General features: G+C 45.8%; 1 protein-coding gene across 1 annotated transcript; it reads left to right on the top strand.

Annotated features, from left to right (window-relative positions):
• The first annotated feature begins 4,076 nt into the window (after positions 1 to 4,076).
• ndufa10 (NADH:ubiquinone oxidoreductase subunit A10) lies at positions 4,077 to 8,684 on the top strand. The gene is made up of 10 exons (XM_042002482.1): positions 4,077 to 4,230; positions 5,444 to 5,612; positions 5,683 to 5,898; positions 5,975 to 6,061; positions 6,135 to 6,256; positions 6,798 to 6,877; positions 7,058 to 7,112; positions 7,178 to 7,263; positions 7,339 to 7,447; positions 8,553 to 8,684. The coding sequence occupies exons 1-10, from the start codon at positions 4,165 to 4,167 to the stop codon at positions 8,619 to 8,621; spliced, it is 1,059 nt and encodes a 352-aa protein (XP_041858416.1). The 5' UTR covers positions 4,077 to 4,164; the 3' UTR covers positions 8,622 to 8,684.
• The last annotated feature ends 10,173 nt before the right edge of the window (positions 8,685 to 18,857 follow it).

The following is an 18,857-nucleotide window of genomic DNA, read 5'->3' as shown; positions in this document are numbered from 1 at the left end:
CCAGTACTGTCAGATATCTCCAGCCAGTAAAACACAGTCTTATCTCGACTCTTTTCTTATCTTTTGTTCTGTCTCATTCTCTCTTTTTCCCCCCTTTTCCTCTGATCATGTCTTCTTGTGTTTCTTTGCTGAATCAGCCATGGTGCGCATTCGAAACCATAGATATCTACAATAATACTACATGTTTTATGGCAGAGCTTCGAACGTCCTCACCGGCAGCCATCTTACCACAGGCTTGCCCTGTCCGGGATCTGTGGTATCTGAGGGAAAGTGAGGGATCTGCACAAACGTAAATACTCTTATTTCGCTGAAATCCTGACGTATTTACAAACAATTTGGTTTCTTACAAACGCTATTAACGTGGCTATAATTCTGGATACTTTAACATGTTGAAGTTGAAGCTTTTGTTGTTATAACACAAGGTAAACGTGCAGCATAGGTGTGTTCTCCATCAGTAGACAGAGTAAAGTTCATAAGAGCAGCAGAGCGGCTCATTCGCCAGGCATCAGCAGGTTCCAGCCAATCACAGCCCATCAGACTACCTGTACCTGGTAGGAAGAGGATCGGGTCGGAGGATGTGTTTTTGCTGGAGGAGTACATCGGCTGCACACAGTATGCCACCATGCTGCTCCATTAGCTGCTCCCTGGTTTAAGCTAAGGCCTCACCACATCGCCAAGATGACGACACTTAGCTTCCAGAGTAACACCACGCACCAGAACCACAACGCAGTCCTGTTCACAGGGTTTTAGCTAAGACATGTTGCTTGGGCTTTTTATTATCATTTATTTATTTTATTTTCAAATTTGTTTTACTACAGCCTGTACTCTGATTACTGATGTGTAGTTTGTGAACTTCTCTCACTCTGCTGGGCCCTGTGTGTCTGTCTAGTGAAATCTTAAGTTGAGTCATTTAATTGTATATCAGTGTAACTCGGAGCCTTTTCAGAGTTAAATTCAATTCCACCGTTTCACTCATACATCTTTCTGTGTTTATCTCTGTCCTCCAGGTGGAAATCTCCTCTATAGTCAAGTTCTCTGTGCAGGGTGGGGGTTTAGCAAGCTGCATTCCTTCATGTAAATGTGTAAATCTTGTACATATTTTGTATTGCAAATAAATGTCACATGTTACAGACATTGAACTGAATAATGAGAATAATGCATTATAAATGTATTATAATATAAATATTACTAATATAAAATAATTTGAATTATTACATGTTTAAACTAAACACATACTGAATCAAATTATTTTATGTTGATAATATTCATATATACATCTGTTTATTTCCATATGAAAGTCCATGGTTAGAGCCCTGCTCTAGAATCTTTGGCTATAATTATTCATTATCATGACGTATTAGTTTTATTCGTAAGTATGCATTGTCATAGCTACATTGCTGGCATTTATAACAAACTAAACACAAAAAATTGCTATGAAACTGAGCAAGTTATGGTCATTTATAAAGTGCCTGCACCATAAAAACAATGTTATGAGCGAGCTGACTGTGGCAAGATGGCCGCCAGAGCGGACGTTTGGCCCCATTGGCCAGCAGCGTGGTTGAGACATCTAGTATTATTGTAGATATCTATGTTTAAAACGGCAGGTTTGTTTATCCGCTTGCCAGCGTGACGCGGTGCATTAAGCCAAACTCTGCTGCCAGGCCGGATGAAAAAGCTGTATAGTTTGGTTTCACTTAGCAGACTGGAACGCTGAGTTTGGAAATTACAAGTGTGAATGACTGCGGTGTGAGAGCATTAAAAACTTTTGTGTGGATCTTTGTTCGTTTTTCAAACCAAACCTGTCTGCTCTCTGCACTGTACTGGACATGGATGTGATCTGTTTAATCGTTTCAGTTTATTTTTGAGCCATTTTAAAGCTGTCTGACTTTTCTCAGAAATATTGTTTCTGTTATCGGAAAATCTCTGCTCCATTTCTCAGCATAGACATTTAAAGGTCTCCATCTTAGTTTTACATTTGCCACTCAGGTTTTCTTTTTCCTTTAGAAAGACTCATTCCGACCTTATGAGCAAGTTTGTTTGTGGAATATTCTTTGTAATCTGAGTACTGACTTTTGAGATATCATATTAAATGCATACATTTTTAAAAAATTGTTATTCAGTCTTTATCAATCAATCAGTCTTTATTTATAGAGCACTTTTCATACATAAATGCAGCACAAAGTGCTTTCCATGGTTAAAACAATGCCCCCCCCAACCACACACACACACACAACCCCCTCCCTCCCCGCGTCCTCTCACATACCAGTATGTACAAGCAAGCATACACATACACATACACACACACATACTTGCACATATTAAAAGACTAATGTGAGGTTGAGCACAGATGAGCCAGGTAAGGAAACACTATCACAGGGAGCCGTTTGCACCGGGAGCCGCTCACAGGCCACGACCGCCATGACACCGACCCAGGGCACACGGCCAAGTGAGAGGCAGAGGAGCCACCCAACCAGACTGAAAGAACCCGCAGGACAGAGCCGCAGCAGCCACAGCCGATGAAAGCCCCCGGTGCAGAGAGCCCCCTCCGAGGAAACACTGGAGAAATAACCTAAAAATATTATAAATAGAATAAAAGCATAGAATAAAATAAAAATGGGTTAACATAGAAAAATAAATAGGTTAGGGGAATAAAATAAATAAAATAAAATAAATAAATATTAAGTAAAAGCTAAATTAAAAAGGTGGGTCTTGAGCCTGCTCTTAAAAACATTAACGTTCTCTGCAGCCCTGAGCTCCTCCGGCAGGCTGTTCCACAGACGAGGACCATACCACTGGAAAGCTGCCTCTCCGTGAGTATGTGTCCTGACTTTAGGTACAGTCAGGAGGCCAGTACCGGAAGACCTCAGGGGCCGCGAGGGTTCATAAGGTAAAAGCAAATCTGAAAGATAAGAAGGCCCAAGACCATTAAGACATTTAAAAACCAATAAGAGAACCTTAAAAATTGTTCCTGAAACACACGGGGAGCCAATGCAGTGACTTCAAACCGGTGTAATGTGGGCCCGCCCTCTGGTCTTCGTCAGCACACGAGCAGCTGAGTTCTGTAGAAGTTGTAGAGGTGCAATACTCTTTTTGGGAAGACCAGAGAGCAGGGCATTACAGTAGTCAATACGACTGGTGATAAAAGCATGCATCAGCATCTCCGTGTTGGCCTGAGAGAGAATGGGACGGACTCTGGCTATGTTTTTTAGGTGATAAAATCCTATTTTAGTAATATGTTTAATATGTGGAATAAAACCAAGCTCAGAGTCGAAAATATTGTACAATATTTGTTTAAAAGCACATAAACAGGCTTTTCTTTGAGGTCAAACTACCTGCTGGGCAGGTATTGTGTAAAACTGTTTTATGAAAAAGTCCAGGAAGAAAATGAGGGACAACAAACAAGGCGGTCTTCAGTGGGACAGAACAATGATCCTCGGTGAGGACTTTTCATGTTTTACATGAACTGAAAACTCAAATACACTAAAGGAAAAACCCCAAATAAGATCATTTCTTTAGCAAAAAATACATGAGGAGAGGTGGAGCTTCATTTATGTTAAAAACAAGGAGAAAAACTCAGAGCTGAAAAGCATTTTTTAAAAAAACCGTCTGTAAAACACACGCCGAGTTTCACCTTTGATGTAGTCTGAGATCAGGTTCCGTATGGAGGCTGGAAACATGCTGGGTCTGAAAGTTTCAACAAAAACAGGCTCAGACTTAGTCAAAAATAAAAAACAGAGATGAATACTGCCATCTGCTGGCAGAAAGGAAGACACACAACAGGCTTATGAATAAACTGCAGCTTTACTGACACATTCACAGCTTCATTTTTTTGATCATTAAAATTTATTGCTAATTTCTGGACAATACAAACATAAAAGGTTTTCAGCACTGCGTAAAATTCATCTTCATATTTAATTCGGAAAATGGCGAGATATACGGACTGAACAGAAAGGAGTAAAATAATATTAATATCCAACAGTAAAGGAATTGTGACTTAAGGCGAGTTAAACTAAATTGTGATTTGTCCATATTTAATTCAGGCAGTGAGTGGACAGCCCGGCCGTCTGATTCACGCGACACGGCGCGCTGAAGGCCCAGAGTGTGGCGTATAATTGAGTCGCCGGGTTGCGGTGATATTTTGGGTCAATTCGGACGACAGCCAACATGACCCTGAGGCTGATTCGGCTCCTGGTTCCGGTGGGATCGGCCGCGGGGACCTTCGTTCAGAAGGTGAGCAGAAGAACCGGTTCAGTATTGCTCGGTACCGGCCAAACGAACCGCTTTGATTTACAAGGGCAAAGCTAACATAGCTAGCTACTGAGCAGCTAGCACCACTGTCGGTCATCAATAATTGTTTACTGTCAACTGTATGAAGTCAACAAACAAGCTGTCAGAACCTTGTAGATTTTGGACTCGGACCTTCTGGTGGTTCCAACCCTGGAACTGATGGATCGTACTCGAAATTAAAAATTTTAGACGGTTAATTGTTTTATTTTTCAAAGTTCAATATTCAATTACTGTTATTAAAATGTAATAATAAAGTGATAATAATAATAATTACATTTATTTGGTTTTGTTTGAGATCGAGGAATGAAAGTCTGAGGAATAAAGTTGTTGTTTAAACTTTTCTTATAAGATGATTTGTTGTGCATCAAAATTCTATAAAAAAAATGGCAGCCTGTAAACCAGACTTGGAAATGTTTACGTGGACTAAAATAAGCCACACAGTTTCGTTAATCCTCATCAATGTCCCTGTTGCTGTTTTTAATGTTGGTCAGAACTGAATGAATCTGCCGGGATGAGCTGCTCAGCTGCAGCTGAAGGTTCATCTGCTCTGCAGCTCAGCAGGTGTGTTAACGGCTGTGTAACACACCAGATGCCCTGCTTGTACCCAGCCGCCAACATACGAGGTTGGGGAAAAAAATGGTTTCATTCTTAAAGTTATGAATAAATCCATTTAACCAGCAGGTGATGGCTGATATTTTCTCTGTGGAACATTTACAAGCTCATCTCCAAACCCGATCACTCGGACAGACCATGACTGCCTGAAGGTGACCAGTAGGAAATAGCGGCCTTCCTCGCTGCTCGTCATCAGGCTGGGTCATGAGTCCGTGATAAGAAAAGGAGCGGACTGTCGGCTATGGTTGTCTGGAGGACACGTCCTGCTCCTGGAGAAGCCGTTAAAACTAACTAAACTAACAGAAAAAACACTTCTTTAGAGGAAGATGGAATAAACTCTGCCTTTCCACATTTCCCTGCTCCAACAGACATGACCATGAAGCGGTCTTTATCTGGGTCTTTATCCAACTTCTGACCCGTTTATTAATGTTTTGTGAAGCAGGAAAGGTAAAGAAGATCAAACTGGGTGTTAATTGATAAAGAACTGTGACTAATAATGAGAGTAATGCTGGTTTTAGTGAAGCCGGATGTGTTGGTCCTGCAGGCGGGGGTTCATACGAGCTCGGTGAGGAGTCTGCGGTACGGCTGGTGGGCCTACGTTCTGGGGGAGAGGACCAGTCCACGGTTAAAGGAATACAGCAAAATCATCACTGTGGATGGAAACCTGGCGTCGGGGAAAGGAGCGCTGGCCCAGGAGCTGGCTAACAAACTGGGTAAATGTCACCGCTGGGGTTCCCTCTTTCAGGAAGTGTTTGATAACATCATGTAAATATGTCTCCACAGGGATGCTCTACCTGCCCGAAGCGGACACCTTCTACCTGGACAAGATGACCGGGGAGAAGGAGCCCCTTTCTGTCGACTTCAACGGGATGTGCAGCCTGGAGAAGTTCTACTTGGACCCGAAAGCAGCAGATGGGAACAGCTACAGACTGCAGTTGTGGATGTACACCATGAGGCTGCTGCAGTACTCCGACGCCATCGAACACCTGCTCACCACAGGTAACTGACCGCTCACATGTCCAGGTCCATCAGCAGCAGTGAGAGCTCACCTTCACCCCGATCTTCTGTTGTTCAGGCCAGGGTGTGGTCCTGGAGCGCTCCCCCTTCAGCGACATGGTCTTCCTGGAGGCCATGCTCAAGCAGGGCTACATCAGGAAGGAGTGTAAGTAACACGAAGGAGGAAGGTCCTCTGGACTGAGCGAACACTAAACAGAGCGACTGTTTGTGGCCTGCAGGTGTGCAGCACTACAACGAGATCAAAAACATCAGCATCTGCGAGTTCCTGCCTCCTCACCTGTCCATCTACATCGACCTGCCGGCTGCGGAGGTGCAGAAGAAGCTGAAACAGAGCGGAAAGGTACCACTGTCTCTTCTGGATGAACATAAAGTCCACCTCGTACAACTCAGCTGCATTTCCTCCACAGCAAATTACAAACACCAGGAAGCAGCGATGCTAACATATAGTGTAGCAACATGACGGGAGAGGCTCGGCTAAAAAACACCACCAAGCACCGGCATCCACACCAAACACAGTTCAGACCCCAGCAGTTCTGTGGGGATGTAGCAGCTCTGTCCACTTACTCATTCCTAGAATGACGAGGACTTCAGCTAATTGAGCAGATGTACTTCATTTATTTTGAGCATGTTTCAGACAGGAGGCAGAAAACGAAGCCTTGTGAAGAAGAGGTCAGTTTTTATTCCCCCCTGTGTTTCAGTCCTCTGGTGGTTCTGAAATAAAAATAAAGCTTTCTGCTTATTTCCCAGTTCAGAGCAGAACTGGTTTCAGAGTTGCTGCAGACACAAACATCAGCAGGAGGATTTAGGCTTTCTAACAGAACGTGTTTGAAAACGTGAATGAGTGCTGCTGGTATGTTAACATGGAACCTGATTGTTTTCAGTCGTACCTGCAGAACGTTCCTCTGGAGTATCTGAAGGCCATCGAGGATTCCTACAAGAAGTCTTTTCTTCCCAATATCAGGTAAGAAAACCGAACATCGCCTTCAGTTCAATGCAGACTCGTGGAACCAGATGGGAAGAGAAAGACCGCTTCAGGTCCTGCTTCATTCAGTCTGCCATCAAACATCAGCAAACTACGGCTCATTTTCTGTTCGGTGGATTCGTGGTTAAATTCATCCTGAACTAAATTTCTTCCGTTCAGAGAAACGTCGGAGCTGCTGGCCTACGATGCGACCCAGGCTCAGGACGTAGAGAAGGTAAGAGTGCTGGGCTGTCTGATCCGAAGGAAGCTTCAGGTCTTTAAACCCGCTGCTGTCTGCAGGTGGTGGAGGACATCGAGTATCTGAAGTTTGACAAGGGGCCGTGGTTGGATCAGGACGACATCACCTACCACCACATGAGGATGCTGTAAGTTCCTGACATGCTCGTCCTCGCCGCCCCATCTGAAGGGGCGCTCTGACGCTCTGACCTGCTGTTTTTCAGCGTGGAGGACAAACAGGCGGTGGCCACGCTGACCCACATCCCCCACTTCCTGCCAGAGATCACCGTCGGAGCCCACGAATACGACCAGAAATACTACACCTACAAAGCTGTAAGTTTCAGCTTCAATGGTTCTCTGACTTAAAGGCGAGAGACGGCGGGTAACTCGCCGTTTCTCCGGCTTTCCGGCCGGCGGAAGGAAAACATCACCGATCACGTGTTCGGTGTTTATTTAGGATACTTGTTCTGCATGTGCATCACATCTTTTTTCACACCTTTGTTGAGCTCCAGGTTGTTCATGCACCAGGACACCAGACTGGAGTCCAGCACATTCATGACGTCCCTGAACCCACAGCCCTAATAAAAATCCCAAATACATGAGATCAGCGTGAGCTTCGTTTGGTCCGGCGACCCCCTGGAATTATCTTGGTTACCTCCAGGGTGGGAAAGGCGGCTGTAGATGATCACCAGATGCCCAGAAATGAGCATCACAGCTGGAAATGAGCTGCAGGCCGACGCCTGAGATCAGCTGCAGGATGTTGAGCTCCGTGTTTTATTAAACCCTACAAATCCATATTCAGGAACCTTTCCTTCATGGAGCGCCCCTCCCCCCAGCCCGGTGAAACTCATTTTCCTGAGCCGCGGTATCGAACTGCTCGTCGTTACAAATGCCAGGCTCGGGTTATTCTGGCCGGCTGTGTGTGTCGTCGCTCTCGTGGGGAAACATTTGGCTCTGACCTTTCCTGTTTATTGACTGGAGACGGTTTTGTCTCCCCCTGCTGTACGCGGCCGGTGGCGTCACACGGCGGGGGCGTGACCTGACATTTCACTCTGAGCCGGGATCTCCGGGGACGACGGAGCTGCTGAGGTGTTCCTGCTCAGAGGAAATGTTTATGTGAGGGCGGCTTCCTGCTCGGAGGAATTCATCGTCTGCTACTTGGAAATATTCTTAAATATCGGAGCATAAAGAAACTGACTAAACGACCAAACACTGCGTTGGCGTGCAGACTGTTACGTCGGCCTGCAGGCTGCAGACAGTTTCATTAAATTAACACCTGAAATGTTTTTTTTTTCTTTTTCTTTCTGCTGCTTTGTAGGAAAACGTGTAAAAGAAGCAAAATAACGTAAAAACTGAGCAGGTGCTGATAGAACAGCTTTTTGTTTTTAGGAGACGAGTTGTTTTCTGTCTTTAACTGCGTGATGTGTTTGTCTTGCAGCTGCCTGGGCACACGTACGCTGCTGGTTATAATGAAGATGCTGGAGACAAACACGTCTGGCTGAAGTAAACTCGCCCTGTTGTACATCCTGAAAAGTAGATATGTATTAAAATGAAACTTTTTGAATCTAAATGTCTTTTCCTCTGATGGTTTCTTGGTTCATTAATTACAAATGTACCAGAGTTCTCGTCTACGTCTGCTGTCCCAGGACAGAAAATAAAACCAATACACATCAATATACACAAAATACACACATTAGTGGAGCTGCTTCACTAAATCTTTTTTTGATTTTCAACACGTGACGAGTTAAAGTTCATCTTTACATCTTTAAATCATCAGACATCAAGTTTTATTTCTGTTTTTCACAAAGGAAAAACTTTCTAAAAGGAGCTGAATAAAATGACAACACAGGAAAGAGGCTTTATACCTGGCTGATCAATAATCAGCCAATAAACTGGCGATCAGCTGTTCCTGTAGCTGCTGGCTCTGCTGGTTGGATCATAGACGTGTCCAGCGTGTCCTCCTGCCTGCGGTGACTGGCAGTGTACTGGATGTACATCCTCACCCTGCAGAGAAGCAGTGTTTGTAGGAGCCCACAGTGGTGGACATGAAAGGGTTAATGGCATTAGAGTCAACTGTACTCTGCTTGGCTGTTCTTGTGTTTGATAAAATGCATGAGAGCAAACAAAAGTGCTTTACAGAGAAAAACTAAACATGAAAGGACACAAGAAGAAGAAGTCCCTGCAGGGACGGGACGTCGGACTGTGACCAGAGAGGGAGGGACGAATCAGAAAAAGCTGACGGGAGGTGTGAGGAGAAAAAGATGGAGGAATCCGTGAAGACGCTGTTCCTTGCAGACGGAGCAGGAAGGTTTTAACTCCTCCTCCTCCATCCAGCTGCAACAGCGAGCTTCCAGCTGACCGCAGGCTGCTGTTTACATGTTGAAATGGGATCAATCCTCAGATATCCCGAGATGAACACATTTACACGTTAAAGGTCCCATTTTATGCTCAATCCACTTTCTAAAGGTTTTCTAGCATCACTTGTCCTCATAGCCTCTATGAGGCATAAAAATGAGAAAATTCTGTCTCCTCTCTCATCTGTTTGCTCCACTTTTTAGTGAATGTGTGCTTAAACAGGCGAGTCTGAGATCTTTCCCTTTGTGACCTTATGAAGGGAAATAACCCCTCCCCCGGTAGTGGATACTGTCACTGACCCGCCCCCAGCCAGCTGAGCCTGCCCTCTAAAATCACCGAGTGGGTGCCAGTAAAACCCAGATCCTCTCCCAGAGAGGGGCGTGGCCAGGCTCCACTTCTCACTAGAGCCACATCTGGAACGGCTGAGATGAAGGACCAAGGCTGAATTTTAGGTAAAACACTTGTTGTTGGACCTCTGACACCCGTATGACGTTGAAAATATGTATAATATGGGACCTTTAACGATAAATATTTACTCTGGTTTCCAAGTTAATAAACTTCACAAGCTACCAATCGAGGCTGGCCCTGGCTCCCAAGCCCCTCCTTCTAAAATCACCATCAGAAACCTGGACTTGATGATCTGTCCCTCCTGCAGCTCTCCACCATGCACGCTGCAGACCGGACCTGCGCGAGGAACCTCTTCCTGTCTGGATCGCAGTCCAGCTTTCCTGCAGCTGGAACAGCTGGGAGCCAAAGAGACGCCTGTAATCATTTGTTCCCATTATGCTGACAGAGGACAGCAGAGCCTGCAGGTGATGGACGTCTCTCAGCTTTCTGCTTACAATGAGCCGTTCGTGACCCTCTGCTCTGAACTCCTGCTTCTACAGTTAGACATCAGGAAAAAGAAGCGTCAGCATGCGGTAATGGGGATCTGCCACTGTTGTTTGCAGACTTCAGGGATTAAAAGGGCAGCCGTAGACTTTGAAACTGAGAAGCGATAATTAACTTCAGCTCCTAATTATGAGCACGAGCCTGCAGCCTGCCTCAGACTCTCCTCATCAGGTCTGCTGGGTCTGCATGGAGTCTTCCAGGTCTGACTTCCCACAGCGAGGCAATTCCAGGCTGAACAACCCACACAGACTGATTACAGCCCAGAGTGACAAAGACAAAAAAAGTAGTTCTAGGAGAAACAGGCTGAGAAAGGAGCTGAGTGGACCTGGACAGTCGGTCCTGCCCGAGGCTCTGAGCTTGTTTACTTGCTGGCCAGCGGCAGCGCGTCAGGCAGAGTGAAGATGTGACAGCATGCAGCCTGGGGAAGCCACGCTGAACTAATGGAGGCTAGCAAACATGAAGTGTGGAGCCTGTGTGCTGTCTGGTAGGATGTAACACAGGGCTGATCAGCAGAGAGAAAACTGATGAAGCTGTGGCTCAGACGGTCCTGAGTTGGCTGCTTTTCCCTCATCCTGGAGGAAGCAGGAACCTCGCTCAGCATTGCCACCAAAAATAAACTTCACCAAGGCTGCAAGGCTAAAGGTCTGAGCACAATCATCACTGTTCTGCTAAAAATATGTCTACAGAGACGTGAACAGGCCAGATTTAGCTGAAACCAGCAATGAACACAGTTCTCCCAACAAGGATGTGGTTTTGTTTTGATATTTTCCTGATTTTAATGCAGGTTATTGCGCATTATTTTTTATTATGTTCATCATATTATCATATATTACATTTAATAAATTTCATTAATATTATATTAATCTGTAGTTAAATTATTTTCTCATTTTAAAAGATTTATCTCATCAGTATAATTATTTTTTAAAACATTTCTTTTAATTACTGATGTTCTTAAGTTTATTTATATTTTGTATTGCCTTGCAATAAAGATATTAATGTACATTTGGGATTTTTCCTTTAAGGGCCAAGAAGTATCGGTATCAGTGTTGGTATCGGTATCGATATCAGTATCGGTGTTGGTATCGGTATCGATATCAGTATCGGTGTTGGTATCGGTATTGATATCGGTATCTGTGTTGGTATCAGCATCACATCGACTGTTGGCCCACCCCTAGTCCTGAATGTCTAAATTCTGCTGCTTTCAGTGAGTGATTAGAGAAGTACGGAAGCCCAGGGCGGCCATTCATGCAAATATTTATTTGAGAAGCTGTTCGGTAGCAAAGCGGATAAATAAATTAAATACAGATTCTTGTTATCTGGAGAAATGAGACACCGACACTTTACCTGGTTACAAGCTTTGTTTTCATGGGATCATGAGGTGATGGAACAGTAAGCTGAGTCACGCATGCCTTACTGAACCTTTACCCTCTGGGATCAAGGGCCGTGTTTGTCAGATGGCGGCACACGGACCCCTCGAGGTACTTGGAGACACGCCAGGGGGTCCATGAGAAATTAAAAGGAGAACTTGTTCCATGTTCTGACTTCATAGACGTGACTTCAGTTTGTAGGATGAGCTGAGTCAGTTCAGCTGGACAGGGTTACTACACACATGTGGAAATGGACACGTATGTAGATTTAAAACAACTTCCAGATCTGGAAAAGTTTCTCTGATCATCATGTGGAAACCTGGAATTAAAGATTTGCTGGTTTATAGATCCATGCTGGTCTGGATGCTGGAAAAAACCTGGAAATGTCTAAATCTGTACAATAAACAAAATGAAAGTAATGAAAAAAAGTAATTAAAATAGATAAGTCAAAGAAATTTCCATAGAAAAAATGTAAAACATAAATGCATATAAATGGAAATATATTTAATATATATGAAGTTAAGATATATAGAAAAATATGTCTAATTGATCAGTTCTATGGATAAATTGTGATTAAAAATGTATATTTTTATAAATCTAGATTCGATCTGTCATCTTTATTCATGGAAAAATGTGTAGGACCCAGAATTTTGCGCTGCGCACCTGACGTGCACCGTCAGTATGTGCAGTTCGGTTTTTAATGAACATTAATGTAATGCATTCGTTTATAATCTGAGCTGCAGAGCAGAAATGAAGATGAGAGGTTAAAGCCTGTCATTAATCAGAGGCTGGAGCAGATTCCAGGCTTTCTGCAGTCAAACATGGCTGCAGGAGCTCCGTCACGGAGCTGCAGAGCCGGCTTTAAAACTTTCAGCCTCCAGGATTAAAACTAATTTCAGTCTGTACGGCAGACTGCTGTCGCTTCGGAAGGGAAATGTTGTGGAGAAGCGCCCTGGGAATCCTGGCAGTGACTCAGTGATGAAGCCAGGGAAGATCAGGGCTCCTGGGATTCATTTGTCGGCTGCAGCTAAGCGTCCTGGGGCCCCGAGCCCGGAGCAGACAAGCAGAGCAGCGGGTAGAAAAGGGAAGTCACTGGAATCGATGAGGCCGGTCACCTTCCGTCAAGCACCTCAACAAAACTACTCGATACAATGATTTCTTCATGCTCCAGTTCATGGCGTCTGCCGGCCTGGTGGTCCCTGCAGGCCTCAGCGCGGAGGCAGCAGATGGCACTGTTGCTGTCTGGATGTGTGTGATCTGGCAGGGAGGGGCCGACTCAGTCTGGGTGTGTGTGCTAACATACACGCTCCCAGATATTTGAGTTACTGTGTGAAATTAGTGTGGAGACCTTTCTCTCCCCACTCTGGCTTTTATTTGCAGAGTTGAGAAGTGAGAGGAGCCTCTGGCTACAGAGATGCTGTCGCTGCTGCATCACATTCCCACTGTAAATATTCTCCATGCTGATAGCCTCCACGCGCATCCACACAAAGGATGTGAGGAGAGGAGAATGGAGGGATGGAAGGATGAACCACGGCGCTCTGGTTAGTCTGCGTTATGCAGATCTTTCAGGTGTTTGTTTTCTCAGCTGTGACCTCATTCAGGATCCAGGAGGTCAATAATTCAGCAGTGTTAATCCGATATTTCAAGATGAAGATCCAGATTACACGAGCAAGAAAGGGAAGCAAAAGGGAAGCAAAGACACATGAGCGTCCACCTTCCTGCACGTTTTAGATGTTTCCACGCACGAACGCGCCGGCTCGCTACCGGGCTCCACAAGAACACCAGGAGGAGGTTTGTTCATCTGGATCCATGAGATGGAGCCAGAAACGTCCACCATGCAGGGCAGCGCGCAGGCTGGAGGAAACTCTGTACAGGGATTCCACCTCATTTTCATCCAGGTTCCACACACAGAACCACCAGGCCTCCAGCGGGTCGGACCAGTAAAATCCCAGTAGAATAACCCAGAAACCACTAAAACTTTTCCTCCTTTGTTTTAGTGCAAAGTAAAAGTACATTATACTACATTTACGTTGTGAATGTAATAATTTGATCATTTTTATTTTATTAATAAAAATTCAGGTTTAACCTGAATATCAATGCTGCCTTCAATATTTCAGTGTTTTTCCTGGAAATTCCAACTGAAATGGAATTATTTCTCAGGCTGGTGAAGGGGAGTTTATTTTACTACATTTTTCAGTTACCTCCGGTACCAATATCAGCTTTATGATCGGACTCTAGTAGTTTTCTTCTGGGTTTTCCTGGTTCTACCTCTAGTTTGGTGATGGTTTTGGGAGGCTTTTGGGTCTGAACTGGAACTGGGTCAGGTTTTATGTTCTATAATGCAGATCTGGTTCAGACACTTCCACCTGAGGTTGCTCAGCTGCATGGTCCCCTCCTCTGCAGCCAGGAAAACCCCCTTCATCAACAGGACCTCAGCTTCTGATCTAACAGACTGATCCAGTTCAGATCAAGACTACTGGCAGCATGTAGATGCTGGACAGCGGGGGTCCAACACGTAGCCCTACCGGCAGCATGTAGGTGCTGGACAGCGGGGGCCCAACACGAAGCCCTGAGGATCTCCAACTTTGAGTAGATTTTTAGATTACTGGTGTTTCTCTTTTGTTGGGTTTAGTTGTTTTCTTGGTTTCTTATTTCTGCTTTTAGAGTGTACCTGTGTTTGTTTCCTTGTTATAACTGTGTATAAATGTATTTTGGTCTAGGGTTTTAAGGCTTTTGTTGCTCTATTTTTTCTTTTATTTTTATTTTATTGTACGCACTTTGGTTAGCCATGTTGCTGTTGTTGACATGCTTTATAAATAAAGATAGTATCTTTGAAGTTTAGTGTTTTATAACATTAAAAGTATTCCAACTGGAAATGTTTTAGAATAATTAGTAATTTCCTCCAGAGTTAGGATTAACAGCATGGAAACACCTCTGGTAAAACCACAGCTGCACCCAGTAAAACCTGGAGAGATTAACCCTTTAATATCTGACCCAAGAAGTAATGGAGAGAAAAGTCTGTTTTTTTTACCTTTTAACAAAATGTTAAAGATAACTTATATGTCCAATTTATTACTGTGTAATGTGTCAAAATTGTTAAAGCACAAAAGGTGTCCACCAGCAGCCAGAAGGCAAATATCAGACTGTATGAACAGGCTTTGAGCAAGTTTTTACCATAAAGTGATGCAAATAGATGTCAAAAACTGCATGTACCAAATATGATACGTTAGACATTAAAATGTTAAAACAGAGATGAGAGGATGATGATTGCTGGGCGGAGCTGAGCATCCCTCCAACCAGCAGGTAACATGATGCAGGAAGGTGCAGCCAAACCTGACCCGAGGTGCACCCTAGTGAAGTTTTACCTTGATGTGAGGATGCTGGGATTATCTGTGTCTACTAATGATGGGGTTCAGAAGTCATCTCGAGTCCCGGCACTGAGTTCTCTCCAGTTTCATGTCTGTTCTGAAAGCAGTGCTGCCTGATTATTAACGCTGTCCCTTGTGTTCACATTTCTTTGAATAAATTAAGGATATTATAAATTATAGTTGGTAAAATCCACACGCTTGTTTAATGCAGAGAAATGTCATTATTGAAATGCTGAACTATGTGTTCAATCTTTCACAGAATGTGAATGTTGACTAATTGTGATTTCAGAGAAATCTTTATGAAGTTAGAATTCAGGGTCTGTGCACACAGAAGATGACCACAGAGTTCATGATCTGCCTGAATGCATGGAGACATTTTACCGTTTATCCACCAAGTTCAAGAAAAGTAGAGTGAATGGTATTCTGAAAATACAGTGGAAATAAAAAGTATTCACACCCTTGTTAAAATTAAAAGTTTTTTGTCATTTTGAAAAAAAAAAAAAACATTTTCCAGACTTTTCCCATCTTTAATCTGACCTTTAATAACCTGAACAGTTTAACTGGAAAACAAAGAAACAGCTTACAATGAACTGTTCATCCATCCATCCATTTTCTGCCACTTATCCAGAGTCGGGTCGTGGGGGCAGCTGCCTAAGCAGGGAAACCCAGACTTCCCTCTCCCCGATCACATTCACCATCTCATCCGGAGGGATCCCGAGGTGTTCACAGGCCAACAGAGAGATGTAGTCCGTCCAGCGTGTCCTAGGTCTTTCCCAGGGCCTGTTTCCGGTGGGACATGCCCGGAACACTCACCAAAGAGGCGTCCAGGAGGCATCCAGATGCCCGAGCCACCTCATCTGGCTCCTCTCGATGTGGAGGAGCAGCGGCTCTACTTTGAGAAAGAAAACTCATTTCGGCCGCTTGTACTCACAATCTCGTTCTTTCAGTCACTACCCACAGCTCATAACCATAGGTGAGGGTAGGAATGTAGATTGACCGGTAAATCGAGAGCTTTGCCTTTTGACTCAGCTCCCTCTTCACCACGACAGACCGATGCAGAGCCGCATCACTGCAGACGCCGCACCGATCCGCCTGTCGATCTCCCACTCCATCCTTCTCTCACTCATGAACAAGACCCCAAGATACGTGAACTCCTCCACTTGGGGCAGGACCCTATTGCCGACCCGCAGAGAGCACTCCACCCTTTTCAGGCTGAGGACTATGGTCTCGGACTTGGAGGTGCTGATTCTCATCCCAGCCGCTTCACACTCGGCTGCGAATCTCTCCAGTGACAGCTGAAGATCACCGCCCGATGAAGCCAACAGAACCACATCATCCGCAAAGAGCAGAGACCCAATCCTGAGGCCACCGAACCGGATCCCCTCAACACCTCGACTGCACCTAGAAATTCTGTCCATAAAGGTTATGAACAGAATTGGTGACAGAGAGCAGCCTTGGCGGAGTCCAACCCACACTGGAAACAATTCTGATTTACTGCCGGCAATGCGGACCAAGCTCTGACACCGGTCGTACAGGGACTGGACAGCTCCTACAAGTGAGTCCGGCACTCCATACTCCTGTAGTACCCCCCACAGGAGTCCCTGGGGGACACGGTCGAATGCCTTCTTCAAGGCCACAAAAGACATGTAGATTGGTTGGGCAAACTCCCATGCCCCCTCAAAGACCCTGAAGAGGGTGTAGAGCTGGTCCACTGTTCCACGACCGGGACGAAAACCACACTGCTCCTTCTCAATCAGAGGTTCGACTATCCGACGGACCCTCCTCTCAAGCACCCCTGAATAGACCTTACCGGGGAGGCTGAGGAGTGTGATCCCCCTGTAGTTGGAGCACACCCTCCGGTCCCCCTTTTTGAAGAGGGGGACCACCACCCCAGTCTGCCAGTCCAGGGGAACTGTCCCCGATGTCCACACGATGCTGCAGAAGCGTGTCAACCAACACAGCCCTACAGCATCCAGAGCCATAAGGAACTCTGGGCGGACCTCATCCACTCCTGGGGCCTTGCCACCGAGGAGCTTTTTAACCACCTCAGCGACCTCAGTCCCAAAGATAGGAGAGCCAGCACCAGCCACCCCAGACTCTGCTTCCTCATCGGAAGATGTGTTGGTAGGATTGAGAAGGTCTTCGAACTATTCCCTCCACTGCCTCACAACGTCCAGAGTTGAGGTCAGCAGCCCCCCATCCCCACTGTACACAGTGTTGACGAAGCACTGCTTTCCTCTCCTGAGCCGCCGGATGGTGGACCAGAATCTCCTCGAAGCCGTCTGGAAGTCATTCTCCATGGCCTCTCCAAACTCCTCCCATGCCTGAGTTTTTGCCTTAGCGACTGCCGAAGCTGCGCTCTGCTCAGCCCGCCAATACCTATCAGCTGCCTCTGGAGTCCCACAGGCCAAAAAAGCCCAATAGGACTCCTTCTTCAGCTTGACTGCATCCCTTACTGCCGGTGTCACCAACAAGTTTGGGGGTTACCGCCAAAACAGGCACCGACGACCTCACGGCCACAGCTGCGGCTGGCCACCTCGACAATAGAGGCACGGAACCCAGTCCATTCGGACTCAATGTCCCCCGCCTCACCTGGGACATGGTTGAAGCTCTGCCGGAGATGGGAGTTGAAACTCTTTCTGACAGGGGACTCTGCCAGACGTTCCCAGCAGACCCTCACAACACGCTTGGGTCTGCCAGGCCTGACCAGCATCCTCCCCCACCATCTGAGCTAACTCACCACCAGGTGGTGATCAGTTGACAGCTCAGCCCCTCTCTTCACCCGAGTGTCCAGAACATGCGGCCGCAAGTCCAACGACACGACTACAAAGTCGATCATCGAACTGCGGCCTAGAGTGTTCTGGTGCCAAGTGCACATGTGGACACTCTTATGTCTGAACAAGGTGTTCGTTATGGACAGTCCATGATGAGCACAGAAGTCCAACAACAAAGCACCACTCGAATTTAGATTACGGGGACCGTTCCTCCCAATCACGCCCCTCCAGGTCTCGCTGTCATTGCCCACATGAGCATTGAAGTCCCCCAACAAAACGAGGTAGTCCCCGGAAAGAGTGCTCTCCAACACCCCCTCCAAGGACCCAGAAAAGGGTGGGTACTCTCAACTGCTATTTGGTGCATAAGCACAAACAACAGTCAGGACCCGTCCCCCCACCCGAAGGCGGAGGGAGGCTACCCTTTCGTCCACCGGGGTAAACCCCAACGTTCAGGAGCCAAGTCGGGGGGCAATGAGCATGCCCACACCTGCTCGGCGCCTCTCACCGGGAGCAACTCCAGAATGGAAGAGGGTCCAGCCCCTCTCAAGGACAGTGGTTCCAGGGCCCAAGCCGTGCATCAAGGTGAGTCCAACTATATCTAGCCAGAACCACTCAATCTTGCGCACTAGCTCAGGCTCCTTCCCCGCCAGAGAGGTGACATTCCACGTCCCTAGAGCTAGCTTTTGCAGCCGAGGATCAAACCGCCAGGGTCCCCGCCACTGGCAGGCGTCCAGCTCAAAATGCATGTCCCCATTATCATTTAAATGCGACCTCCATTAAGCATCAATAAAAACGGTCATGTGTTCCAGTTGTCTTCGGAATTTGTTCTCCAAAGGAATTTTTGACAGATATAATGAGGTGAAGTTGTTTTTCCGAACAAAGAACTCGTAAATTACAGAGATTCCAGATTTCACGATGGCCACGCCCTGTACCACCTTGTTGTCTTTATTTCTTTCTTTCTAATATGTTTGTGTTCACTAAGTTTCTA

Source organism: Melanotaenia boesemani, chromosome 12 (assembly GCF_017639745.1).
Source record: "Melanotaenia boesemani isolate fMelBoe1 chromosome 12, fMelBoe1.pri, whole genome shotgun sequence".
Taxonomy (NCBI): Eukaryota; Metazoa; Chordata; class Actinopteri; order Atheriniformes; family Melanotaeniidae; genus Melanotaenia; species Melanotaenia boesemani.
Note: the sequence above shows the minus strand (reverse complement) of the source record. Positions and strands in the feature narration are given on the sequence as shown.

Bases quoted from the DNA above. Each gene is read 5' to 3' on its own strand.
- ndufa10 (XM_042002482.1), top strand. From the start codon at position 4,165: ATGACCCTGAGGCTGATTCGGCTCCTGGTTCCGGTGGGATCGGCCGCG. The intron at 5,899-5,974 runs GTAACTGACCGC...TCTGTTGTTCAG, and splicing joins CGAACACCTGCTCACCACAG to GCCAGGGTGTGGTCCTGGAG. The intron at 6,062-6,134 runs GTAAGTAACACG...TGTGGCCTGCAG, and splicing joins GGGCTACATCAGGAAGGAGT to GTGTGCAGCACTACAACGAG.